Source organism: Misgurnus anguillicaudatus, chromosome 7, assembly GCF_027580225.2.
Source record: "Misgurnus anguillicaudatus chromosome 7, ASM2758022v2, whole genome shotgun sequence".
Classification (NCBI taxonomy): Eukaryota; Metazoa; Chordata; class Actinopteri; order Cypriniformes; family Cobitidae; genus Misgurnus; species Misgurnus anguillicaudatus.
This window is the reverse complement of record NC_073343.2, coordinates 3,753,382-3,780,906: the sequence shown is the minus strand read 5'-3', so window position 1 is coordinate 3,780,906 and position 27,525 is coordinate 3,753,382. Positions and strand designations below refer to the sequence as shown.

Here is a 27,525-nt window from a genome sequence, read left to right as displayed (position 1 = left end):
TCTTTCCAGGAGGCACTTTTCCTTAATCTGTCAGTCATGACCAGTATGGTACATTGTCTCTCTCTTTCTCTCTCTCTCTCTCTCTCTCTCTCTCTCTCTCTCTCTCTCTCTCTCTCTCTCTCTCGCTCGCTCGCTCTCTATCTATCTCCATCCCATCTCTTTTACATCCTGTTTCTCTGTACCTAAAATCCGTGCCTATATTAATTTCTGACTCTTCCCGAGAATATAATTTTAAATTATGGTCCCTTTCTCTCAGAGGTTAAGAGTACATCATAAAATCACTGCAGGCAAAATGCTACATCCAGATGTGTAAAGTCAAGGTGATATTAGACAGCATCACCGACTGTCCTGAATTCTATAACCTTGTCCCCTCAGTCAGTACCCATTAGCTACTGGCCAGCTTTTACAATGCTAACAAAGGGAAATAAAGCAAACAATGTAGCAAGCGCTTTTTCAGGGCCGAAGACTTAGAGAATGATGATGAGAGTTATTAGACAGCTGATGGGATAGATACAGAACATAATAAATGATGGAGTCTACGTCTGAAATGGATAGAATTATTAACTGGCTCTGGCATCGGCGAGCTTCTGTGTGGGAGCTGGCGTGTAAGTAATCAAAAGATTGATGATGGCCGGAATGGACTTTTCTCCCTGTGTTCAGTTAACGTGCTCGGAATGTCCGAACGTTTTATTGTTTTCTTTACTAACCGGGCCCGGCAAAGCATGTAGAAAGCTGTACATTTGCTTGAGCTGAGTTCCTAAGGTCTGTTGATTGTGTTTTGATAGTTTCTACAATGGCTTTGATGTGTCTGAGAATCCTTTTTAAGCTTTGTATGGGCTTGTAATTGATAACAAATTTAAAATGAATGAATTGCTGGGTGTGTTAATGAATTTATCATATTCATTGACAAAGCTGAAGCTCATTTAGTAAAGCATTGCATTAGCTTTGCAAAGCTCAGAGGTTTTAGTTTCTAGGAAACAAACATATTTATAAAATGAATACCAATGCAATGTACACTCACCTAAATGATTATTAGGAACACCATACTTATACTGTGTTTGACCCCTTTTCGCCTTCAGAACTGACTTAATTCTACGTGGCATTGATTCAACAAGGTGCTGAAAGCATTCTTTAGAAATGTTGGCCCATATTGATAGTATAGCATCTTGCAGTTGATGGAGATTTGTGGGATGCACATTCAGGGCACGAAGCTCCTGTTCCACCACATTCCAAAGATGTTCTATTGGGTTGAAATCTGGTGACTGTGGGGGCCATTTTAGTACAGTGAACTCATTGTCATGTTCAAGAAACCAATTTGAAATGATTCGAGCTTTGTGACATGGTGCATTATCCTGCTAGATGTAGCCATCAGATGATGGGTACATGGTGGTCATAAAGAGATGGACAGGTCAGAAACAATGCTCAGGTAGGCTGTGGCATTTAAATGATGCCCAATTGGCACTAAAAGGGCCTAAAGTGTGCCAAGAAAACATCCCCCACACCATTACAACACCACTACCAGCCTGAACAGTGGTAACAAGGCATGATGGATCCATGTTCTCATTCTGTTTACGCCAAATTCTGACTCTAGCATCTGTATGTCTCAACAGAAATCGAGACTCATCAGACCAGGCAACATTTTTCCTGTCTTCAACTGTCCAATTTTGGTGAGCTCGTGCAAATTGTAGCCTCGTTTTCCAATTTGTAGTGGAGATGAGTGGTACCCGATGGAGTCTTCTGCTGTTGTAGCCCACCTGCCTCAAGGTTGTGCGTGTTGTGGCTTCACAAATGCTTTGCTGCATACCTTGGTTATATCGAGTGGTTATTTCAGTCAAAGTTGCTCTTCTATCAGCTTGAATCAGTCGGCCCATTCTCCTCTGACCTCTAGCATCAACAAGGCATTTTCGCCAACAGGAGTGCGGGATGCTGGATGTTTTCCCTTTCACACCATTCTTTGTAAACCCTAGAAATGGTTGTCCATGAAAATCCCAGTAACTGAGCAGATTGTGAAATATTTTTAGAAATATTTATATTTAGAAATATTTAATATATACATAATATTTTTATAAATAATAATAATTTGCATTATTATTATTAGTAATAGTAGTAGTAGGAGTAGGTGTGGGTGCCATTGCTACACATCTTGCTGTTTTTCTGCATCTGACACATTGAATGAATGTCTTGGCTACTATCTTTGTAAATAATAACTCATTAGCCTTTAAAGAAGCAATCTTAAATTTAAAGGGTAATGAGTGCATTTATAGTGTCCCTATGTGTGTGGTAAGAGCATCCACACAGATAACAGTCTTCCAGCCCTCCCCTTTCCGGATTTTTCCCCTCTACGTCAAATCCCAACAGGCCGGTCCTTGTGGGTCAGGCAATACAAGGAATTAACTCTATTAGCTGTGATTTTTACATCACAGTGAATTGAGAGCTCTTTAAATAGCCACATGAGCCTCTGGGCTGCTGTGAGAACCCCTCACTACTCCATGAGGTCTCTGGAGGACTTTGGATCTGTTACAGCATCCACTTTGTTCTGAGTGAATCAGCCCTGATGATATTTTTTCCTAAACTCTTTAGTACAATAACTCTTGTCCTACCCTTCCCCTTTTCTGTATCTCTCTCTTTTACTCAGTGCAGTTGAAGTTGTTTTTGGTACACTCCTTAAAATTAAAACAATGTTTTTTTGTCATGTTTTTGGTCAAAGGTTCTTAACGGAAAATTTCATCTTTTTCATCGTCTACAAAGAACTAAGGCTGTCAAACGATTAATCGCGATTAATTACATACAAAATCAAAGTTTGTGTTTGCACAATATGTGTGTACTGTTTTTAATTATTATGTATATATTATCAGGGTTCTTATGGGTCCTTGAAATCCTTGAAAGTTGAATCTAGGGGGGAAAATTCAAGGCCCTGGGAAGTTTTTTGAAAATATACATACATGGATACAGATCATTGAAAGTGCTTGAATCTATTTTATGCAAAAAGTTTTCTTAAAAAAAATCCATGTTGTTCCCTGTGTAGTGTAGGATAATATCATAAAAATTCTAGACTTTTTAAGCACACGTGCTAAACAGTTCGCTTTAACCGCCCGACCCGAACTGCAATTTATGAAATGACCCGTGCATCATTAGTAGGCATCATACAGTATATTACATTTGGTCTTACCAAGCGTTACATGCCATACAGTATGTGACTACATTGATGAACATAGGTCTGGGGCGGCTCAGTGTTCAGTTAAAGGCCCAGGCTGAGCGTCAGGTACTGAGAGGAGTGTTTGTTTCGATCTGTAGGCATGTCATCCAGTCTAGGACAAGCTGTCTTCTTTAATATCTCACCTCTGCTATGCTTGTCAGCAGGGATTTCCTGTTAGGACGCCTCTGTTTGACCTAAATACCGACAACCGCAACACAAGCACATGCCCAAAACAACTCGTTCTGGTGTTTTAACACCTGCTACCTTCTAGAAAACTGAGGGAAAAAAGCCCCACGTTTATAATTTCAATTATACACTGTATCATTACCCACAATTCCTATTTAGTGCCGGCATACGCCAGAGGAGGCTTTATACTGTCACTGCCAAACCCTGTCACCGTGTAGAAACAAGACTCACAGTCACCTTAAACAGGACAAGCAGTCTGACAGGCAAAGCGTGGTGAACCCCCGCCATGGCGGGAAGAAGTCCTCCATTATAAACTGCTAATGCATAACAACAGTACATTACAGAGAAGCCATTTATAGTCTTACAACTGATTAATCAATGACCAATGGGAAAAAGAGCCACAAGCAATGTAAACAATTGATCTCAAAGGTACGGCGTCTTTTAATTACCGTAATTAATTATGTCTTTTCTATCTGTTCTCTGGAGGGTTGGACAGGGTGATGGTAAGGAGCATGCAGGTTTAATCCTGGTAAATTAAAAACGCAAAGCACTTTGGAAACTAACACTACGTAAAAGGGAGTGTGATGTACAAGCAGCTATATGACTGTACATGCACTTAATGAGTAAAAGTGTCCATTAAAGGCATAATGTGCAATTTTTACTGCTAGAGGTCAGAATAGTAAGGCGTAGCTAAATGACGCTACGAAGAAGCATGAAATGATGGGAGCTGTCATCTCCCAATGCAGAAGGAAATAAATCCAACAGCGATTCTGAAACATGTTAATGAATGACGTAGTGAAATAAAGTGTTATAACCATTATGTTATAATGTAGGCCAGCAGTGTGGCTTAAAGGGACACTTAATTTTTTTTTAAATATACTAATTTTCCAGCTTTCCTAGAGTTAAACATTTGATTTTTACAGTTTTGGAATCCATTCAGCCGATCTCTGGGTCAGGCGCTACCACTTTTAGCATAGTTTAGCACAATCCATTGAATCGGATTAGACCATTAGCATTGCGTGTTTTGATATTTTTCCTATTTAAAACTTGACTCTTCTGTAGTTACATCGTGTACTAAGACCGACAGAAATTAAATTTTTGCAATTTTCTAGGCAAATATGGCTAGGAACTATACTCTCATTCTGGCGTAATAATCAAGGTCTTTGCTGATGTAACATGGCTGCAGGAGGTGCAATGATATTACGCACTGCTGGAAATATTCCCCTTGGTAACTTTCAATAACAGGGGACTATTTTCGGCCAGTGCGTGATATCATTGCGCCTCCTGCAGACATGTTACGGCAGCAAAGTCTTTGATTATTATGCTAGAATGAGAGTATAGTTCCTAACCATATCTGCCTAGAAAATCACAACTTTTAATTTTTCGTGAGTCTTAGTACACAATGTAACTACAGAAGAGTCGAGTTTTAAATAGGAAAAATATAGAAACTTTTTTAGCACAATGCTAATGGTCTAATCAGATTCAAGAGATTATGCTAAGCTATGCTAAAAGTGGTACCGCCAGACCCGGAGATCAGCTGAATGGATTCCAAAATGGTAAAAAACAAATGTTTAACTCTAAAGGAGCTGAAAATGAGCATATTTAAAAAAAAAAGTGGAGTGTCTCTTTAAGTGATTTGTGTGAGTACCGTCTGGTGGTGTGGACGCTAATATAGTTAACACTGCATGAAAAGTGGAATTTTCGACAGAATGTGGCACTGTAGATTGCTGTGAAACTCCAAGTTTACGACTGCGCACGACAATTTGCAGCCAACACCGAAAACTGCCGTAAGTTGTCAGAAGTTGACGTGGGTCTTGCTTGGAAGTTGTCCCCCCTTCCCCTAATTCTAGGGGATGCTTTAACATGTAAATGAACATGCTGTGAGCTATACAAATGCAAATCAGGGTAGCAGCTGGGGGAGTTTTACTCAGGTAACATTCTGACAGGTTTTAATCTTTGATTTTAAGAAAATCTTTGGTATCAGTAAAGCAAAATTACAGACTCTTAAATTTTAGTTTGAATTTATTTATTTTTAAAGTATGCTACACTGTTAACACATTGTCTTCATGATGTAAACATCACTTAATATTTTGAGTTATGGACATTTACTTAAAAAAATCTTAGTTAATTTAACTTTTAAGTGTATAAAATTAATTAAACTAAAACATTCAAGTGAATGAACTTTAGCAGTACATGTTGTAAGGAACACCCATAATCTTTTGTCTCAGAATATTATGATTATTTAAGCTTTTTTACAGAATTAAGAACTAATAAGAACTTTAACTACTTAAATATTTGTTAAAATGTCATAGAGGTTTATGCTCTAATATTATTCATGTTGTTTAGTTTAAAATGATAAATTACCATTTTTGTAAATGAAAGTCCCCGTTCAGGTGATCAGTGTTTATTGACATAAACAACACATTGTATTGTATTGTGTTTCAGTGGAGAATCAAGTTTATTTAATGACTGACTAAGTCATGAGTTTTGTGTTATAATACCATTTATAACACTAAGAGAATTATAATTATACATTAATTAAAAATATAATTTTTTTCAACTCAGTTAACTAAGTGGAGATGTTGGACAGAGTAATTCAAAATCAAATTTAAGTTTAATGACAATCATTTATCAAACTTTTCTTCACCATTTATCACAATACTTACAAAATATTTTTTCCTAATAATTTTTAAACTATCCCTTTAAGTAGATTCAATTTCTCCAGGCTAACAGTGTATATTAACTACTCTGTATGTAATTAGCAATAACCAATGTTAGGTAAAAAAGATACACCAAACTATTTATTTCAACAATTTTAATTGTTTTAACAGAGTTTTAATCAGGCTCAATTTGTGCATTCTATGCAAACGCCATCAAACAACATGTCAAACAACAAAATGTCTGTCCGGATGGGAATGAAGCAAGGTAACTTGTGCAATTACATCACAGCTCAAATACTGTGCATAGTGGCATGACTACAGTTTATTGAATTCACATACTGGTAATCCTGCCATACTTGTCCATCATTTACATCTCCTAACACACCCTTTGGCAGTTCCCGCTTTCGCCTTTCATCTAATTTCTCTTCAAATCCAAGTCTTTTAACAAGTCCTCCCAGAGACTGCACAACACTCTTGTAACAGTAAGAACGTATTGGATGGACATACTCTTCACCGCTCGAATATGTAGCCTATCTTAGCAAGGCAGAGCCATATTTCTTCCTTAATGCAGACCTCTGCTGTGGGTGATTGTAGAACGGGATGTGACCACAAGTCCTGTAAACCTTTGTACCATCCTGTCTGCGCTCATAGGTTTCAGTAAGCATGTACACTGTCATACATTTTGGACAAACCACATACTGTAAGAAGTCGTCACGGAGGATACCAGTCAATTTCATCATGGCCAAAAGTTTCATCAACAAGTGTTCTGTTTTTTTCACTTCTGGACTGATCACTTCCATGCTCCTCCCCATCTTGTATGTGAGGATAGGCTTCACTCTGCTCCTCAGCAAGGATTTCCCCCTCTTCATCCACATAGTCATCCTATGGAAATTTAAAGGACATATTTAAAACACATGCAATGCACATACTCAGCACCACCATTAGACCATTAGAGATTGAAAAGTCCATCATGAATATGGCCATTTGAGATTGAAAACCCCATCGTTAATATGGTCATTTGAGATTTAAAAAGAACATAATTAATATGGTAATTTCTCATCAATATGGCCATTTGAGTATGAAAAGATTTGAAAACTGTAGTTGGAAAAGATCATGTGCATCTCAAACAGCTAGCTTTATCTTAGTGCAATGAACCAGTTAAGTACTTTGTGGGAACTTCATCCACTTCAACTTCATTTTAGTTTTTTTTTATACTTTATAAAGTGTGTTTATACTTTAGTTGCCTTCATTAGTAAACTAACAGAAATTTGAGAGTGGAAAACAATAATGTGGGTGAAACATGTTAGGTTTTCCCATTTTAGCTCTGGATTAGCATGTACTGAATTTTATACTGGTATATCCAAATGTAATTTCATGCTTACCACACAACAGGAGATGTCCAGGAAAAGATGCTTTGGTCATCTGCTGTTTCGTCTGAAAAACAACAAACAGAAGATACCGTTATGCATTATAACGCGATATTCCTATTTAATTATAAATTAATTTATACTATTAAAATAACAACAACAGTGATAATCAACCACATTTAACTAGACCAGGGGTCTCCAACCTTTTTGTGAGCAAGGGCTGCCACAATGGATAAAACATGCTGGATGGCTACTTTTTGATATAGCATACTCAAAACGTTTTTGTTTAACTTGTTGATTTTATTTTATTTTATTTTACTTGTTGATATGTTTTAGTATTGTTTAAAATGTTAACATACGTAAAGCAAGCCAAGCTTATATAAAAATATGTAATTATGCTCACCGTTGTCTTAACTGCAATTCGCTGGGTGCGTTTCTTCAAATTCTTCAATCACTTCTTTTTCTGGGTCCTCGGAGTGCATTTCACTTTCACCAATCTCTCTAACTCCAGTAAAGTTATCCTCCGGGTCTTTACACATGACGGGACATCGCTCACAGCGGGACTGGATAGCAGCAGGCTCTGTATGTTATCTGACGTAGCCCTTCTGGATTTTTTTTCTCCCAAACTCCATTTTTGAAATAGCGCTGTCTGTGGTCAAAATACTGTGTATGACACAGTTCAGTTTTGCAATGTTTACAGAAGCGCCGAGGTCGTTTCTTCAGTCTTGGGACTTCCATCTTTTCAACTGACAGCACACTGTGTTGATATCACACAGAGCTTCCGGCACATCGCGTTTGTTGTTTATATCATACGCATGCGCGCACGTCTCACAAGATTTTCCTTATATCAATAACCTCGCGTGTGATTGGAGGAGCCCGACAGGCTTCTCGCCTTCGTCCAATCGCGTGCGAGGTAATGGCCACGGCTCACACAGGCAAGAGGACCATTAAGCGATGTTTGGTTTGGTGTTTGTAACTCTCCAAGAAGAGAAGACGGGTGCACAATCCCAAGATTGCGGTAAGAATAATTTTATGTAAAAGCATATTTTTAAGTAGCCCAAGCTAAAAGCCCAAGCTGTGTGTTTTATTGCTTAGAGGTGTTTTTGTCTTGTAATTTTTAGAAGGCTGTACGGCGTCTCTGAGGTACACTGCAGGCGCTTTGAACCAGAGCAAAGGTAACGTTACGATTTAAAGAATATGCTTTTATTCTTGTATAAGGAAATAGATACGTTAATAGATCCGAGCTTAAACCCGCACATTTTGTTTTCACAGACTAACGTCGCCTCATAACGAAGCCGTGACCTCCTATTTGGTTGGGGCTATTTTAGCAAGTCCACATTTAACTGCTGAGAATGACGACATTGTTTGTAAGTATAACTTCTAATGTTTTTCCTCATTTATTGTTTAATTGTACCGTGACTCTGTTTATTAATACCAGTCTCATTTAATTGTTTTCCAGCTGCCTGTAAGACGTATTATAAGTCGGTTCGCCGGAGCTTCAGATACAAACAACCTGAACTCGCATCGCGGCGGAAAATGCGAAAAGTTTAGCTCGGAGTCGATAAAGAAAAAGGGTAAGATAAGATTTATTATATTAGATCAGTTTTTTGTCAATGTGAGTATTTTTCTGGTCACTTATTGTCTTTATTGATTATATTACAGTTGCTGGAAGCGAGACGAAGTGTGCTGGCTGAGGGTGAGATGGACATTTGAAAGTGCGCCACCATAGATCTCATGTCTGATGAAGACCGCATTGTTGACGGGGTGTCTGGATGGATTGTGCGGCCACCGCCCTCTCGCAGCCTGGAACTCTCCGAGCTCTGTGCCACGCTGCAATTCAGATTAGAGGCGATACCAAAGTACAGGGGAACTCACCATATATGCCTGCAAAAGCGACTTTTTTACAACGTTTGAGTTTTTTTTTCTTTTTTCAACACTTGATAACTTTGAAAAAGATTTTTAGGGATCTTTCCCGAATGTCTTGGGCACTTTTTGACGTGTTTGGAGGACAACATAAGAGACATTATGCTGCTTTGTACATAGTTGTGTGTTTCTAATTAAAGCTCTTTCTTTGAATAAACAGCTGTGTGTTTATAAATAAACCTCTTTGTTTTCTCTTATATTTCTTGATGGTGTGAATAATGAAGTACATAGCACAATGACATTATTATATAAAAAATTAATATCACATAAATTATATATTTATTATTATTATTATTGGGGTTTACATTTATAATGAGCCAGGGTCCCCAATAACCCCCCTCTTTAGAGTAACGGCCCGACTTGAATTTACTCACTCGGTATTGGCTGAAGCCACTTCTTTTAAACAAGAAAAATCCCTTGTGATTGGTTTGAAGTGATCTGCCAACCATTCACGGGAGATTTTACTTGTTTAAAAGTAGTGGCTTCAGCCAATACTGAGTGAGTACATTCAAGTGGGCAGTTACTCTAGTTTCGCTGCTATTCACATGCTAATTAGACTAGAGACGCTCTACCTGGCCGGCAGAGGTTTCGCTGCCATTCATATGCTAATTAGAGGCATCGTACCCCCGCGGGGCTCTCCACCTGCGTCATGGTTCGTTTACGACAATTTGTGACACAGACGAACGCGACGCTCGCTGCCTGTAAATTGAGGAAAGCTGCCGAAAATTAGGGAGATTTTCGGGAGCCTACAGGCGCTTACGGGGACGAAAATCCCACTTTTCATGCAGTGAACGTTATAGTTATCTTTAGTGAACGGCCCCTTACACTGGTTAAAATTGTAAATTTCTCTGGACTGGTAATATTTGGAATATTGTGAGTTGCAAGTAAACAAAGTATATAATGCCATTCTAGTGATTTTTGGATATTTTAATGCAAATATTTTACATATTGTGCCTTTAAAGGTCCAGTGTGTAGATTTTAAGCGGCCTTTAGAGAATACACGGCTCAGTCCACGGCTCACCCCTCTTTTTTGAAATGCATAGTGATTCTACGGTTGCTGCTACAGGGCAAACATGCCATTGTCTGAGACAACGTATAGTGACAAAACGCGCTCTATTCATGAATATCAGTCATGTGACCTCTTACGTCATTCCAGTTGCCTGCCGCCATCTTGAGTACCTAACGAGTACCAGTAGGCTACTGACAAGCATTGGCTAGCATGCTACGATTTACGGATTTTTTATCTTTTACTGTCTATGATTCTTACAGATACTGGAAAGGGCTACGAAAGACAACATTTCGCACCTCGACTGTCATGAAAGAAACGCTACTTTAAAAAAAATATCTTTGTTAGGGTGTAATGCCTGCTCGATCCCTGATACGTTCTTCCAGGTGCTGTCAGCTGCTACCGAACTACCACTATTTTTACAACACTAAGAAGGCAGAACACAACATGAAGTTTTGCTCAGAGTATCACCTGGATCTCTACACCTGAACGCGAGCATTGAGAACATTGTTTGTGTACGCCTAGTTTGCTAAAAGGAAACTTTTGAACAACTGACTATGGTCTCCGCTCCCCGTCTTTCCCAGACATAAAGAATTGATTTCCGAATGCAAATGAATGCATCTCATGTGAGGCTCCTTTTTCAACTAGAAGGTCAATATTGTCTTTCACTTGCGACAAAACAATGGATTGTCCATGCATTTATATGAAACTATGCTTTAGGAGCTATCCATCTTTACTCTCCTCCCTCCTTACGTCGCATTCGGAGATTGATACATCTTGACTGGCAAGATGGTGGCGAGCGGACGCCAAAACAACCAAAGTTAGTTGTTCAAAACCTTCGTTTTGGTAAACTCTGTGTACACAAACAATGTTCTCAATGCTCAAGTTCACGTTCACACAGGTGATACTTCGAGCAAAGTATCATGTTGTGTCGAGCCTTCTTAGTGTTGTAAAAATAGCGATTTTTTTATGCTCACAACATATTGAAGGCATAGCTTCTAGTTCTTTAGCGACCACTCTAGGCACTCATAATGGCGGAAGACAAGTTTGAGATGTGTGTCACGTCAGCTAATATTCATGAATAGAACCGTTTGACTGTTTAGGGCTACTGTAAAAACATGGCACCGTGAAATGGTGACTTCCATGTAAGGAGACCTGCGGAGTATGTAGATAAAAAACAACTCACTCAAGGTAATAAAAACAATACTGGTAATTTTGTTAGATCTTTATACACCACTGATAATATACTGAAGTTATGTATATTTATTATATTGCATTTCTGTCAAATGATTTTTCTAAAAGTTACACAATGTAACTTTAAATGAGAATTGTGTGTACTATATAATGCTATATTATTATCTTTAAAAGTCGTAGCAATGTTCTTGAAACAGGCAGGACATTTCACAGAAACTGCTTTTGTCAATGGGATATCCATACTGAATCTCTAAAGCTTCTCTATGGTCTATCGATAATATGGTGCAAGATAATATTATAATTATGTAATGCTAATGGGTTGTTTTTTAAATTCATACTGAGTTGTAGTGGATTGTGTAAGCAAGAGGCAATCTGTGCATGTGCCATTGGGACAGTAATGATGGAGTTTTCATTGGCCTGAAGGCCTGGCTGCCCGGCCAAGTGACAGTCATCAGTCAGTGTCACAACAGCTTAAGGAGAGTGAGAACGACAGAAACGGAGAGAAAGAAGGAGAAAGAGACTCATCTCCTCTCATCTCCTCTTACGAAATGCCTGGCCAAATTCTTACAGGCAGTACCTTATATAGTACTAGGGTGGTAGCATTGTACTGTACAGCGATGTTATCAGATTGCAATATTAATGGCATTCTGATGTGTACCATGATACATGCATTAAAAATACCTTTAAAACCATGGCACCATGTCGAAAAAAAAATTAAATTCAGAAAATACTACAGTACAGAAGGTCAAACAAAGCAAAAACTACTTAAAAAAATCTCACGGCTTATTATAAACACTTTTATTGAAATAAATAACAAAAATCATAGGGTTTCAAACAGCTAAAGATTTGGTTTGGTTCGGGCAGCGCAGATTACGGTATTTCACACCTTATTATTGCGCTAATGACTCTTTGAGACACACCACATCATTTTAATAAGCCTCACAACAGTGTTTCTCATTGGGGACTAAACTTCCTGAGGAATATAATTGAGTTTGAGGCTTGTAATAGGCACTGAAAGGATGGAGCAACACTTCACAACCGGCTTCACTCCAGCATTGGCTCTGTTCTGTTTAACAGCTGTGTGTCTTCACCTCCTAATTATGTACTTCATATTAATCACATAAATAATATCAACACATGCATACTCTCTGCCAGACCCAGTTGGACCACTGAAAAGAGAGTTCTTGTGTGAATGTACTTTAAAGGAATATTCCATTTTCTTAAAAGAAAAATCCAGATTATTTACTCACCACCATGTCATCCAAAATGTTGATGTCGTTCTTTGTTCAGTCGAGAAGAAATTATGTTTTTTGAGGAAAACATTGCAGGATTTTTCTCATTTTAATGGACTTTAATGGACACCAACACTTAACACTTAACTCAATACTTAACAGTTTCAAAGGGCTATAAACGATCCCGAACGAGGCATAAGGGTCTTATCTATTGAAACGATTGTCATTTTTGACAAGAAAAATAAAAAATATGCTCTTTTAAATCACAACTTTTCTTCTAGGTCCGGTCCAGCGTGACCTAACGTAAATGCGTAGTGACTTAGGGAGGTCACGTGTTACATATATAAAACGCACATTTGCGGACCATTGTAAACAATAAACTGACACAAAGACATTAATTGGTATCATTTGACATAGAACAACGTCGGAATGGTCCTCTTTCAACACACTTGTAAACACTGGGGCAGAGTTTCGCGTTCGTCCTCTGTGACCTCTTGACGTCATGAAATATTGCGTGAGGTCACGCTGGCGCATCACGGCCGGATCTGGACGAGAAGTTGTGGTTTGAGGTGCATATTTTTTGTTTTTCTTGTCAGAAATGACGATCGTTTCTCTTGATAGGACCTTTATGCCTCGTTTGGGACCGTTTGTAGTCCTTTGAGGCTTCGTTGGAAAAGACTGTTGAGTGTTGAGTTAAGTATTAAATGTTGGGCTCTATTAAAGTCCATTTAAATGAAAAAAATCCTGCAATGTTTTCTTCAAAAAACATAATTTTTTAAATTAAATTAAAAAGTTCTAAAATTTAGAGATATGGTTGAGTTTAAAACTGCACAAATTATGTACAAAGTAAAAAATCATCAGCTATCGAACAGTATCCAAGGGCTGTTTCAAATGAGAGATAGCAAGCATAACTTAAGAGGAAAGTCAGTTTTTCAAAAGAAACATATTAGAACAAATGCCAAATATCACTGTGTTACAACTAAAGGAGTTAATGTATGGAATAGCTGCAGTGATGAGATGAAATCATGTACATCAATTAGTAAATTCAAGAGATTATTTAAAAATCATGTATTGAATGGCTATAAAAAGGACTTGAGGTTATAGTATGGTATATTGAAAGAAATGAAAATAGTGTTGTAGGTATGTATGCATGTTTGCATCTGTCTGTGGTCTAGGTATGTATGGGTATATGTGAGCTGTAGGTAGGTAGATATGAGGTGAACATTTATGTAAATAAGAATTGTGTGGAATCTTTGTGTATTTATCTAATTGATAAAAATAGAGAAAGGGGGTGGGATTTGAAAAGTTTATGAACTTCTTCCTACTCCTTTTGAACATGGGAATATATTTGTGTTTTTGTTTTTTTGAATTATTTATTATTTATAATAATTTTGGTTGAAAGTGCTGAGAAGTACATGTCCTTATTTATCTGTCTTTTTTTTGTATGTATGTATACACAGTATAAATATTATTATATATATGTATATTTTTGTATTTTTATTACATGTTCAAATAAACTTATAATTATTATTATTATTATAATCGAAAATGGGTAATGAGGCGGGATTTGGGTGAAGCTAAAGTGGCTGGTTGCTGAAATCACACCCGCCTAGCTCAGCGGTAGTGACAGCAATGGCAGTTCGCCTTCACTCAAGTGGCCACGCCCTTAATTATGTAGAAATTTAAGGCGGAGTTACATGAGTTAAAAATGTACCCCTCACAGTTGTCATGAAGGGCAAAATTAGCTTATACCAAAAAAAAATAGTTGTACCAGGCTGTAAACACATTTATTAGGCATTTAAACATAGAGGTCTATGGGAATTGACTCCTTTTGGAGCCATTCTCTAGCTGCCAGTCGATGAATTGCAGTTTAAGTTACTTCTGTTTTGTTTTTATGATAAAGATCGGAAGTTTGCCCCATGGTCGCCCCAAATAATTTCATAAAAGCAGGACCCGTGGATTGAAAAAACCCTGACCGCGCATCACTAATGCCTACCTATACAGGGAACTTTGTTCTTGTGGCTTTTTAAAAGACCACAAACTTAAAATAGCAAACTTTGGTTTGTAACTTGACACCATTAAAGTGATTCAATTGTTTTTAAGTTCCTGCTGTGACAATTTAAGAATTTCAAAAGGGGACAGCGAGGGTCAGCTCCGTTGTTCATGCTGTCAGAAGCCTTTCTTTTCTCCTTTCTGATTCTCAAAACACAACTTAACTTGAGACCAGAGAGGCAGTCAGACCTGCGGCTAATAAATAGCTTTTGTCATAGACATTGTGAACGTGTATGTCGCAGGGTTGTGGAGGGAGAGATTGAAGATGCTAGAGTGGTGGACGCTCTTATCTGCCTCTGAGATCTGCCGAATCAGCCGCACGTATGCCAAACTCTGAGAGTTACTCATTCGATTTAGTGCTTCACTTTGTTAAAAGCTTCTTTCTATGTCTTGCCTGGTATTGATCAATGCAGGACCAAGATTACAACAGAATGATTAAAATAAATCTGAAACAAATACAGTGACATTAACTTAATATTGTCTGTTAGTAAATAATCAGATGTAATCGTTGCTGTTGCGCAGTTCCCTGAGGGTAAGCGATGCTGGCATGAAGCGTCATCAAAATTATGGTTAACATTGTATCCTTATTTTTCAAATTCTAGAGATATATTTCAGGCATCTTAAAGAAATTTCTGATTGTACACTCTTAAACATAAGGGTGCTTAATGATGCCATAGAATAACTATTTTGATGTTACACAAAATTAAAGGTCTCTCTTTAGATTATATAAAGGTGTGAAAGAAATGTTTCTTGTAAAAAAAACTTTGACTAAATGGTTCTTTGGGTGACCAAAAATAGTTCTTCTATGGCAGTGGTTCTTAAACTGGGGGGCAGGCCCCCCTTGGGGGCCGTGATATAGTTAAGTTTTAAGACATTAAATAAGATAAGTTTTAAGATATTAAATAATCACTGCAATGTATCATTTAATATGTATTGTTTTAAGTTGGAGATTGTCATGAATCTTCTTTGGGGGGTAGGAGGGGGCAAAGGGATGCACTGTTTTAGGGATGCTCCGATCGATCGGCCGATAATTCTTGCTATGTTTCTCAATGAATTACGGTGAAATGCCGCTACATCCAAAAGCCAGGGGGCGCTCTCGTGCAGAAACTCAAAATGCGCTGTAGACGAAGAACAAGACACGCAGCTATGATGACACGCAGCTCCATGAAATGGCTGAAGGATATATTTATATTGCTGTTCTTCAAACCTTTTCAGGTATTTTCATGATAATAAAGAATATGTTTAATAATTATGTTGACAAGTGTTGCTTTTTCAAATGCATGTTATAAACGACTCAAACGAACATTGATTTTAGATCGATAAGGACTTAATGATCAAAAGCCGTAGTACATGAAATAGCTGTAATAAGATCGGCTGTCCGATTCAGAATAGTGAAGATCGGCATTGATCGGAGCATCCCTACACTGTTTAAAAGGATCTTCACACCGAAGCAATTAAGCACCTTCATTTTTAAAAGTTTAAATTGGTAAACGTTGTTAGAAGACATTTTAGTAGACCTATTAAATTTTTTAGTACATTGCTTGTTTTTGTTGATGTAAATAATTTGTCGCTTTATTTAAACAATATATACTTACAACCTACTTATGAGCAGTGTTGGGGGTAACACATTAAAAGTAACGTGCATTACGTAATAATTTTACTTTTCTGAAGTAACGAATAAAGTAACGCATTGCTTTATAAATGTACAAATTAATATTCGAGTTACTTTTTCAAAAATGTTATGCAAGTTACTTTTTTAGTTTAATGAAATAGATTAGAAAAAATAATGTACTGAATTAAACTAAACGTAGTCACATTATGCACTCTTTGCATACACGCCTGTGTGGGAACAGTTTGAGTCAGAAACTGAGATGGCAGGCCAGAGCTTGACTAGCCTGACTACGTCAGACTTCGTACTTCCGCTAAATTTCATTACGCTTCTGTACTCAGTCTGAGATACCTCCCATTCAAACCATTTTCCACCGGTCTCAAAACGACCGTCCAATCAACGAACAGAGGGCGGGCTGAGAGCCGTGACGTAGACGCTAAACGCCAAATCACGGTTGAAGTCTGTTGAGGACATGGAGATACAGAAAGCTATTTGCTCTGTTGTGGAGAACCGGCACTTGCCAACTTAAACCCGAACAAGAAAAGTGTTTGTTAAACATTTGAATGGAGATCATGTTGTTGCCCTGCTCCCGACAAGTTTTTGGAAAAGTTTAATTTATCAACTTTACCGATCGTCAGCGAGAAACTGTGTGCAGCACAGCTTGACGTGCACAACGATCGAGAAATCATGGAAGGGAATTATATTGTTCACAGTTAATGGTGGAGGACGCGTGGGCAAGCATTCTTTGGTGACATTCCTGATTAACCAGAAAATAAGGTAGGGAGATTTAATTTACATATGGTTATGGTTGTCTGGTGGAAGAGTTTGAGAGGAGAGAGGGGCTTTCCTCCCGTTAGACGTGAGTGGAAAGCCACCGTAAGGATAGTGTTCAACTAGCTCTGGCCCGATTTACTTTACAAAATCTGCAAAAGTCGTTCATAGCCATGTTAACTCTGGTATTTCGCTCGATGGGTTTTTTTTCACATCATACGTGTATTTTACAGCAGAGATTCGATGCGGCTGATCCGGCGCATAAAGCACATCATATCCAAATGTTATGTGTGATTGGCTTACGTTTAGACCAATGATTTTAAACTTCAGACAAGCCCCTCCCACGAGAAGGAAAACGATTGTCAATTATGCCCAGCCAGACTCTGTCTATGAAGCGAAGCAAAATAGCAGAGGATGGTATTACCAGGCTAGAGCTTGACATTTTTGTGATGAAATATTAAATTTATGAATGCAGACATTTTCAGTCATAACAAATACCTGCAAGGTCTGAAAGAGTTCAAGCCTCAGCCAAGAAAAAGTAACGCAAAATTAACGTAAGCATTACTTTCCATGAAAAGTAACTAAGTAATGAAATTAGTTACTTTTTTTGGGAGTAACTTAATATTGTAATGCATTACTTTCAAAAGTAACTTTCCCTAACACTGCTTATGAGTAATGGTGTGTGCACGCAACAGAATGATTTAGGAATGAGTAATGGTGTGTGCACGCAAAAAGCACAGTAAATATATGCATTACGTTACTGGCTCTAGATCGCGAATTACAAATGCGCAAATGAAAATAATGCTCCCCTCCATTTTCTGATACAACTGGAGGTGTCAAACCAGATGTGTCGATAAGCTCTTCGCTTATTGGCTTGTGTACGACAATGCATCATGCTAATTTTCCACTCAAGTTAAAATTTTGAGGCGAATGTTGAGGCAATTTTTTGAGGCAAAATGTATTTTTGCGTTTTTGCATTGACTTATGTAATCATCTCGTGCAAGTAATAAAATTAGCTTTGGTGTGCACACACAATAACTGTTTTTAGTTTAATTTGTTTAAATCTCAATCTCTAAAATGTATTTTCTAGTGTTTTTAATCCTGTGATCTCTGGATTTTTTTTCACTTTTGTAGAAAGGTGTGAAATCAGTCAATTAATAAAAATAGTAAAATGATTAGAGGACCCCAAAGTAGTCCTGTGTTTGGGGTGCAATGTTTAGTGCTGTCATTGGTTATGTTTTTTTTTAATGGTGATTGGGACAAGGCGAATAGTATTTCGACATAGTCGTTCAAGTCTTGCGACCAATGATCTTGCGATGGGATTTTTAACTAAACCCAATTCGAGCTTCTCGTCATTGTCGTTTCCTCTCCCCACTGATTTTATTCTCTCCGCAGGCTTTAAATTATTTTTAAGACATGTCACAGGACCAAAATAGCTTTCATTTTGTGAATTGTCTGTAACACTTCCTTTCTTCTGCACAACCATCTGGTTATTCCAGATTTTAAGATGTTTTATCTCTCTTTCTCCTTGTCCTGTGTCGTTGTGCTGTGCCACAATGCCGTGATATTCACTTGGCTGGCAGAAGCGGTCCATATGGAGAGTTTTGTGTCAAAAGCCCCAGTAGGAGTAATTGCATCACCCATTCTGAAAAAATTCAATCTAGTGCAATGCGACAGACCAGCTGTGCTCAGGTAATGCTCAGGTAGACATCATCCTAGAGCCCAGAGTCGGCCTCTTACAGTGGGTGATAACACATACATGCATAGGGAAAGGGGGGTAAATTGTGATTAGGTTTTTGCTTAAGTTGTCCTGTTAAGCAGCTAGGAGGTTTAAAATTCAGAAAAAGTGGCATTCATAATAATAATAGTAATAGTTGTTATTGTTGTTGTTATATATTTTCTTCATTTGATGATTTAAAAAAAGACAGAGCATATGATCTGACACTAATTACATTTAAATTTGCATTTGCGTACCTATTGTACCGTACAAATTTTACGGTAAAAATTATTTTATTCTCTTGCTTAACATACGATCATGTGACAAATTCAGCAGAGTTTGCTAGAAAAGGGTGCTGACACAGACTGCCCATGTGCACATTGTATCCCACTCATCCCTGCACGCACAAAGGCACAGCTCTCCTCTTCTCTATTTCTTATTCTCTGCCCAAGAGAGGCTCTCTGTCATGTGTTGTCCTGTGACACAAGCTGCATCCTCAAACGAGTGCGATGGTGACTTGAAAAGGAAGATGGGGCAGGCGCAGAAACGAATGCCTGTACCTGCCTCGTCTACTGCCACACTTTTTCTGTACTAGCTATTTTTAGCATAATGTTGAAATGAGCTGTCCTGTTCCTGATACACAGGCTGCTTGAGCCCCCTTTGCCCCTTGTCTTGGTGTTGTACACTCACCACTATAGTCGCACTCTACACATTCAGAAAAAAACATTTTTTGAGGTCTACTTAAAAATACTCTATAAAGGAATAATCAATAAAAAAGTCATGCTGTGTTATTTTTATTGATGGTTGTTAAAGGAAAACACCACCATTTTTCAATATTTTACTATGTTCTTACCTCAACTTAGACAAATGAAAACATACTTATGTTTTTTCAATCCGTGCCCTTAATCTTTGTACAGCACGTCGTGAATGTGTTAGCATTTAGCCTAGCCCCATTCATTCCTTAGGGTCCAAACAGGAATGAATTTAGAAGCCACCAAACACTTCCATGTTTTCCCTATTTAAAGACTGTTACATGAGTAGTTACACAAGTAAGTATGGTGGCACAAAATAAAACAAGACGATTTTTTTAAGTGGATAAAAAATGAGAACTATATTAAACAATCGTTATACGTAATGCGTAAGCACGTCGAAAGGTCATGCATCACAAATGTGAAACACACATTTGCGGACCATTTTAAACAATAAACTGTCACAAATACATTAAGTAGTATCATTTCACATACAACAACGTCGGAGCGGTCTTCTTTCTCCACACTTGTAAACGCTGGGGCGGTAGTTTTGCATACGTCATGCGTGGTAGTTTCGCACACGTGACCTTTTCAACATGCGTGTGCATTACTTAAGGTCACGCTGGTGCTTCACACGGCTAGTGCAGGACGAGAAGTTGTGGTTTGAAAGTGCTTTTTTTCTGGCCGAAAATGACAATTGTTTTGCTATATAAGACCCTTATGACTCGTTTGGGATCATTTTGAGCCCTTTGAAGCTGCGCTGAAACTGCAATTTTAAACTGCATTGAAACTGTAAACTGTTGAGGTCCAATAAAGTCTATTAAAATGATAAAAATCCTGGAATGTTTTTTTCAAAAAACTTAATTTTTTCTCAACTGAACAAAGAAAGACATCAGCATTTTGAATGTAAATTATTATTATTATTATTATTTTTAAGAAAGTGGAGTAATCCTTTAAACTTTTTAAAGAGTATGTGCCTTTTTAAAGTGACTTTTTTTGTAGTTAAATAATTTTTTTACATACATTTATGCATTTTGACAGATGCTTGTATTCCAAGCAATGTATACAGTCAGTGCAATATACATTTTATCAGTATGTCTGTTGTTTTGATGGAACCCTATGACCTTTTGTGCTGCTAACGCAATGCAACTGAGCAACATGACGGCTCTACTCTTGAGATTTCTTTAAAGTCACAATGAAATTAAAATGACTTTTTTTGGAATATTGTGGTATTTTTACAAATGACTGTGAGCCTTTTTGTTTTTTGTATGGTATAGCAGGTGGGCCTCAGGGATTACCAAATAGCAACATGACCCATCTTCATGATCCAATCAGTTCTCAATGGGCAAATTCATGTTCAGCCCTACCTTTTATTTCATTTCAAGAAGCTGTTTCATTCTGATGTACGTCACCAGGGGGAAAATAAGACAATTGCTACTTCTGATTCATTGTGACTTTAATGTAACAGTAAATTAAAGTGAATAGTTCTATTATGGGATTCAAAAATGTGTCTGTTTGTTTTCCACAGCTGTAGCCATTGACATAAATGTTTGCTATTATTAAGTGGCTGGTCTCATAATTTTGCATATAAATGGAAAGAAAATACCTTGTGCTTACTTTAAAACTGAGACCCAGATCATCTAAAGATTTTTAGCATGCTGTTTAAATTTATATGTAGGGTACATTTATGCATTAGGTAGATGCTTTTATACAAAGCGACTTACTGTATAGTGCATTACATGCAATACATTTGTGTTTGCTCAAGATTGAACCCATGACCTTTGGCTCTACCAATTGATCTCATTTTTAGTCTGTCTTATCCCCACCCACCCCGTGTTGTAGCGTAGCATGTGACGTTCGTGTAAGCAAAGCGTTCTTCTAAAGGACAGACTCCAGCATTAGATGAATGTTACGCTGAGTCACTCCAACAGTGTGAGGACATGTAGGTGTGCTGTCTGCACCAACAATCTCATTCATTCATTTGGCGCGTGTGGCAGATATGCCCCCTCCCCTTTCTCCCCATCCTTCTTTGGTATGCAGCACTGTTGAAGTTGTCAGGGCAGGCTGGCCTCTCATTGTCTCCCGAATCATCAGTTTGGTGAAATAGGAGAGAAAATATGATTTAGTCTCTGCATGCACGCATTCCTCCACCATTGGGAAAATAAATTAGAGAGAGAAATCCTGGAAAGCTGGAACAGAGACATGGCGAGAAAGGGGGTTTGGAGAAGGACAGGACCTTTTTTTGCCACACTGCAGGCTAATTTTGCACTTCATTGGCGAGCTCTTCAATCATTGACAAATATTTGTTGTTGTTATGGCCTGTTGCCACCAGTTGGGGTTCACAGATTTGACGACCTTTTCTGTTTTCTAATTTTCTGCCTGTTTTCTAAAACCCCTTTTATTTCTTCTTTTTATTTTTCCAGTGTATATAATACTGTATGTGTATAATAAATTGGACATCTCATTTTGATATGTGATATGATGTTTGCCGATACCTTAAAAAATCGCCATGCGATTTTGATTCGATCCAGCAAGTATTGCAATCTGACGCACATAGACAGTATTTTTAGTAAACGAAAATGTGCACTTTGGCAGAAATGCATAGACGGACGTTACTTGAAGGCAGAGAGTATCAAAATAAAGGTACCTCATATGGATATTTTACGGGTGGGATTAATGCATCGTATTGCTAGTCATTTGATTGATGCATCGATCTATACCAATGTATTATTACACCCCTTGTATATAATCATCCACCGTCATGTGACCTTTTAACTCTGTTTACTTCACTTTCAGGTATCCTCATCCACTTTTTCATCCAAAAGTTCACTTTGGTCCACATAACTTCTTTTAATCTGCCTTTTGCGTGCCACCCTGCCTGGGGATATTCGTCTTCGTCTTCCCTCCAAGGGCACTGTTGATGAGCTGCTCATCCGCCGCGTCCTGAAGTGTTTATTAGCATATTAAACCTCCTCTCGCTGTCTATGCATGCCCAATCAGGCCTTCAGGGATCCTCCGGCTTCCCAGCATGCATTGCTCTTAGTGTAGTGATTATTATTGTAAGCTTTGGATAATTTACATGACCTTTCTGCATACTTGGCTTATTTCGGTAAATATTGGTGTAACGTACTCTTACACAGACAGCACAGTGTAAATCCAAAAGTTAGCTATTTTTTGTCTTGAAGACTTAAAATACACTTTGAAATGTCTAATTTATCTTTGGTAAATCACCAAAGATGTCGGTCTATGGAGGGACGCGCACATTGATTTATATAGGCTGATACACTCACCTAAAGGATTATTAGGAACACCATACTAATACTGCGTTTGACCCCTTTCGCCTTCAGAACTGCCTTAATTCTACGTGGCATTGATTCAACAAGGTTCTGAAAGCCATCTCTAGAAATGTTGGCCCATATTGACAGGATAGCATCTTGCAGTTGATGGAGATGTGTGGGATGCACATCCAGGGCACGAACCTCTATTGGGTTGAGATCTGGTGACGTGGGGGCCATTTTAGTACAGTGAACTCATTGTCATGTTCAAGAAACCAATTTGAAATGATTCGAGCTTTGAGACATGGTGCATTATCCTGCTGGAAGTAGCCATCAGAGAATGGGTACATGGTGGTCATAAAGGGATGGACATGGTCAGAAACAATGCTCAGGTAGGCCGTGGCATTTAAACGACGCTCAATTGGCACTAAGGAACCTAAAGTGTGCCAAGAAAACATTCCCATCACCATTACACCACCACCACCAGCCTGCACAGTGGTAACAAGGCATGATGGATCCATGTTTTCATTCTGTTTACGCCAAATTCTGACTTTACCATCTCGATGTCTCAACAGAAATCGAGACTCATCAGACCAGGCAACATTTTTCCAGTCTTCAACTGTCCAATTTTAGTTAGCTTGTGCAAATTGTAGCCTCGTTTTCCTAATTGTAGTGGAGATGAGTGGTGCTGGTGGGGTCTTTTGCTGTTGTAGCCCATCCGCCTCAAGGTTGTGCGTGTTGTGGCTTCACAAATGCTTTGCTGCATACCTTGCTCTTCTATCAGCTTGAATCAATCGGCCCATTCTCCTCAGACCTCTAGCATCAACAAGCCATTTTCGCCCACAGGACTGCCGCATACTGGACGTTTTTCCCTTTTCACACCATTCTTTGTAAGCCCTTATAATGGTTGTGCGTGAAAATCCCAGTAACTGAGCAGATTGTAAAATACTCAGACCGGCCCGTCTGGCACCAACAACCATGCCACGCTCAAAATTGCTCCCAAGCCAGCGGGTCATCACTTATATCAGTTGCCTATATAATTTCTGTATAGATAGAAATGGCTCATATTAGCGTAAACATAACAGTTCATTATGTAATGTCTTCATACACCACTGAAAACATAGTTATGTAAATTATATTGCATTTCTGTCAATAGATCCCCCTAAAATTTAACATTGATAATGTTGGTGAACAGTAAGCAGTAAGCACGCGTTTAAATAGATTCTTGTTCTTTAGGCTTCACAGACTCTCTGCATTATAACACACTGAGGAGAGATGATTATCACAACTTATCTTCAAAGACCCAATGTGGGTGGAATAATTGCATTGTGGGTTGTTTTATAATAAATACTTTGTCATCTTGAAGTCTTCAGCCAGACTTTTTACATATTGTCAACTGGGCTGTTGTTTTGCCTGGTTTTTTATGCCCTATGTAGCATATACCAGTTATGGTATGTGTAACCAGTTAGTGTAGTGTATGTTAAGGTATAGTATTTTTGTCACTATTATATATATATATATATATATATATATATGTTGTAGTTGTAGTCATATTGAAAATAATGTATTTTTTAATCTCTCTCATCTTCGCTCTCATTCCTCTTCCTCAGATTTCCCAGAACCTGGGCAAGATATTCAGTGAGATGATATTCGTCAACGGTTTTGTGCACTGTGATCCCCACCCTGGGAACGTTTTGGTTCGAAAGGGTCCTGAGAGCAACAAGACAGAAATTGTGTTACTCGATCATGGTCTGTATCAGGTAAGGCATCGGCTGATGCCGGCGCAGACTCCACAGAGAAGCAAATTTGTCACTTATTACACCCCATTATTCACCCACTGGCTCCCGGGCCGAGCCTATATATGCTATTGCAAACTGTGAAAGCCTTTCATTTTATGGCCCTGAATATCTAGTGTGTTTTCAGGCCCACTCAATTTCAAAACTTGTATTGCAAACATACCTAAGCTTTATTCGAGGACCTGGTAAGCTACTTCACTGCCTAACATGGCTACAGTATGCTAACTTAAATGGAGCATCAAGTCACTGATTTGTAATGCTCTACATCGGCATTGTTGCAGTGCATTGTGGGTCTTAACAAAGGTATATCCAACACAATTGTATTTATAAAGCATATAATAAAACATTTAAGTTGACCACATTGCTGAACAGTGTTCTCGCAAATTAAAAACCACATAAACCAAAAAATATCAACATAAAAAAGCAGTGACTTATGCAAAGCTGGCATTGAATTGCACAAAAGACCTTAGGAAGCAGCATGATTATGTTTATCTAAGTTAAAGTTAGTCTAGTTTGACCTGTAATGGATCCAAAACACTAATGCTGGAACGTTTTTGTCCCTGTCCAAGGTGCTGAACCAGGACTTCAGGCTCAACTACTGCAAGCTGTGGCAGAGTTTGATAAGAGGAGATATGAAGGGCATTGAGCGTTACAGCAGGCAGCTGGGTGCAGGCGATCTCTACCCTCTTTTTGCATGCATCCTCACCGGCCGCTCCTGGAAGTCAGTCAACACCGGCATCAGTCAGACCCCTGTCACTCAATCTGAGGTAATGGTTTAGTGTCTTAAATTTACTGTTAGTTTGACATTGCCAACCAAAAGAATGGACAAACCTTCTTTATTTATTATTATTATTATTAACCTCTTGAGCCATGCAATCAGATATTTGTGATGGGAAAAGCTGCCCCCCACAGCACACGGTCACATATTCGTGATAAAGGACAAGCGGTGACGCTACTAGCTTCTGCAGCTGCTTGATGGATTTCATTCAGACATTCAATAATTATAATAATAATAATAATAATAATTTGACTGCTCAAACTCTCTTTTTAAGCACATTATGTGTTTATTCATGTTACTATCAGCCGATAGTTTAAAAACAGCTGATAGTCATGGCCGATATATCCTGTAGATCAAGAGAAAACAGAAAATGCAATACATTTGAGCTCTGGGTATAGAAAATGTAACGAAACGTCACTAGTTTAATGCTCAATATTAATGGTCATTATATGAATGAAAATTTAATCTTCAGAATGTAGGTAATGCAAGTTAATATAAACACCTAACTATCGGTATCTGCCAATGTAATTGACTATCGGTGGACAAATTTAATATTGGTGCATCTCTAATATAAATCAATCATTAGTGACTGCCGACACTGCTTTCTTATATTGTTTTCGGCTTTATAAGTGACAACACGTCAGTTTAATCCCAGTAAATGGAGGTTTAGACAAACAAATAGTGCAATTACTGCCACCAACTGTTAGCACAGATTGTCAACGCTATGCTAACTTGTTTTTAAAGGGATAGTTCGGCCAAAAATGATATTAAACCCATGATTTACTCACCCCCAAGCTGTCCGAGATGCATTTGTCCATTGTTTTTCAGACAAACATATTTTCAGATATTTTAGAAAATGTTTAGATCTTTCAGTTAATTAAATGTGAAGTTACGGGGTCCACGACCTACAAGTCCAAAAAATGTGCATCCATCCTCCACAAAATAAATCCAAACGGCTCCAGGATGATAAATAAAGGTCTTCTGAGGGTAATCCGAATGTTGTTGTTGTAGAAATATCCATATTTAAAACTTTAGAAACGAAAATAACTACCTTCTGGTAGCGCCGCCATCTTAGACTCCTCTGTATTCAGGAGGTAGTATTAGCGTAGTGTACGCACTTTTCTTAGTGACGTATGACAAATTCGGAGGATGGGAGCACAGAGCAGCAGCAAAGTAACCTCCGTACGCTGCGTAAACCTCTGATCTTGTATGCGGACGCGACTAAGATGGCGGCATTACCGAATGCGAGTTATTTTAGTTCATAAAGTGGATATTTCTACAACGAAACTGCGCGGATTACCCTCAGAAGGACTTTGTTTGTCATCGTGCAGCCGTTTGGATTTGTGTTGTGAGGGATTGATGCACATTTTTGGGACTTGAAGGTCGTGGACCCCATAACTTCACATTTGATTAACTGAAAGATCTAAAACATTTTCAAAAATAACTGCAAATGTCATCGTTTGAAAAATAATGGACATATGCATCTCGGACGGCTTTGAGGTGAGTAAATCATGGGTTCCATATCCTTTTTGGCCGAACTATCACGTTAAAACGTACCCTGATGAATATATATTGTTATAAGCGGCCAGTTTTCAGCTGCCTACTTCACCATACTTTCCCATGCATTCCTGTGCATTAAAAGTTCAGGTTAATACAAGCAATATATACACAATTGCAAGCATGACAACTGTGAAGTAAACAAAAAAAGTATCCACGCTTCTTATAGATTACCGCAATTTCAACACATTTTGCGCTCTTTCAATCAACATTATGAAATGTGTATTGGGATGCTTTCAACAGTATCGTTGAGTTTCCATGTACTTTATGTTGGATACTTTTTGGCGGTTTTTCCCCAGTTTGGTAGCATGCACACAAAAGCATTTACGCCGGCCGCTGGTGTATGTTTTCAATTGTTGAATTTGATTAGACCATTAGCATTGCGCTCAAAAATAACCAAAGATTTTCCTTGATATTACGATCCAATGATATTAAAGGAGCAGTGTGTAAATTTTTG

At 38.2% G+C, this 27,525-nt stretch overlaps 1 protein-coding gene and 2 long non-coding RNA genes across 4 annotated transcripts in view; 2 read left to right on the top strand and 1 right to left on the bottom strand.

The window, feature by feature from the left end:
* Positions 1 to 27,525, top strand: part of adck1 (aarF domain containing kinase 1) — a 158,569-nt gene that overhangs the window by 95,470 nt on the left and 35,574 nt on the right. For both annotated transcript variants that reach the window (XM_055171810.2, XM_055171809.2), the window contains 2 exons: positions 24,548 to 24,697; positions 25,303 to 25,500. In XM_055171810.2, the coding sequence (XP_055027785.2) occupies positions 24,548 to 24,697; positions 25,303 to 25,500 (348 nt within the window). The remainder of the gene's footprint in view (positions 1 to 24,547; positions 24,698 to 25,302; positions 25,501 to 27,525) is intronic.
* On the bottom strand, positions 5,072 to 7,954 carry LOC141365234 (uncharacterized). Its single transcript, XR_012370405.1, has 3 exons — positions 7,813 to 7,954; positions 7,425 to 7,476; positions 5,072 to 6,924 (listed from the first exon to the last, which is right to left on the bottom strand). It is a non-coding gene; the product is annotated as an uncharacterized lncRNA (long non-coding RNA).
* LOC141365235 (uncharacterized) lies at positions 8,446 to 8,972 on the top strand. Its single transcript, XR_012370406.1, has 3 exons — positions 8,446 to 8,584; positions 8,682 to 8,776; positions 8,869 to 8,972. It is a non-coding gene; the product is annotated as an uncharacterized lncRNA (long non-coding RNA).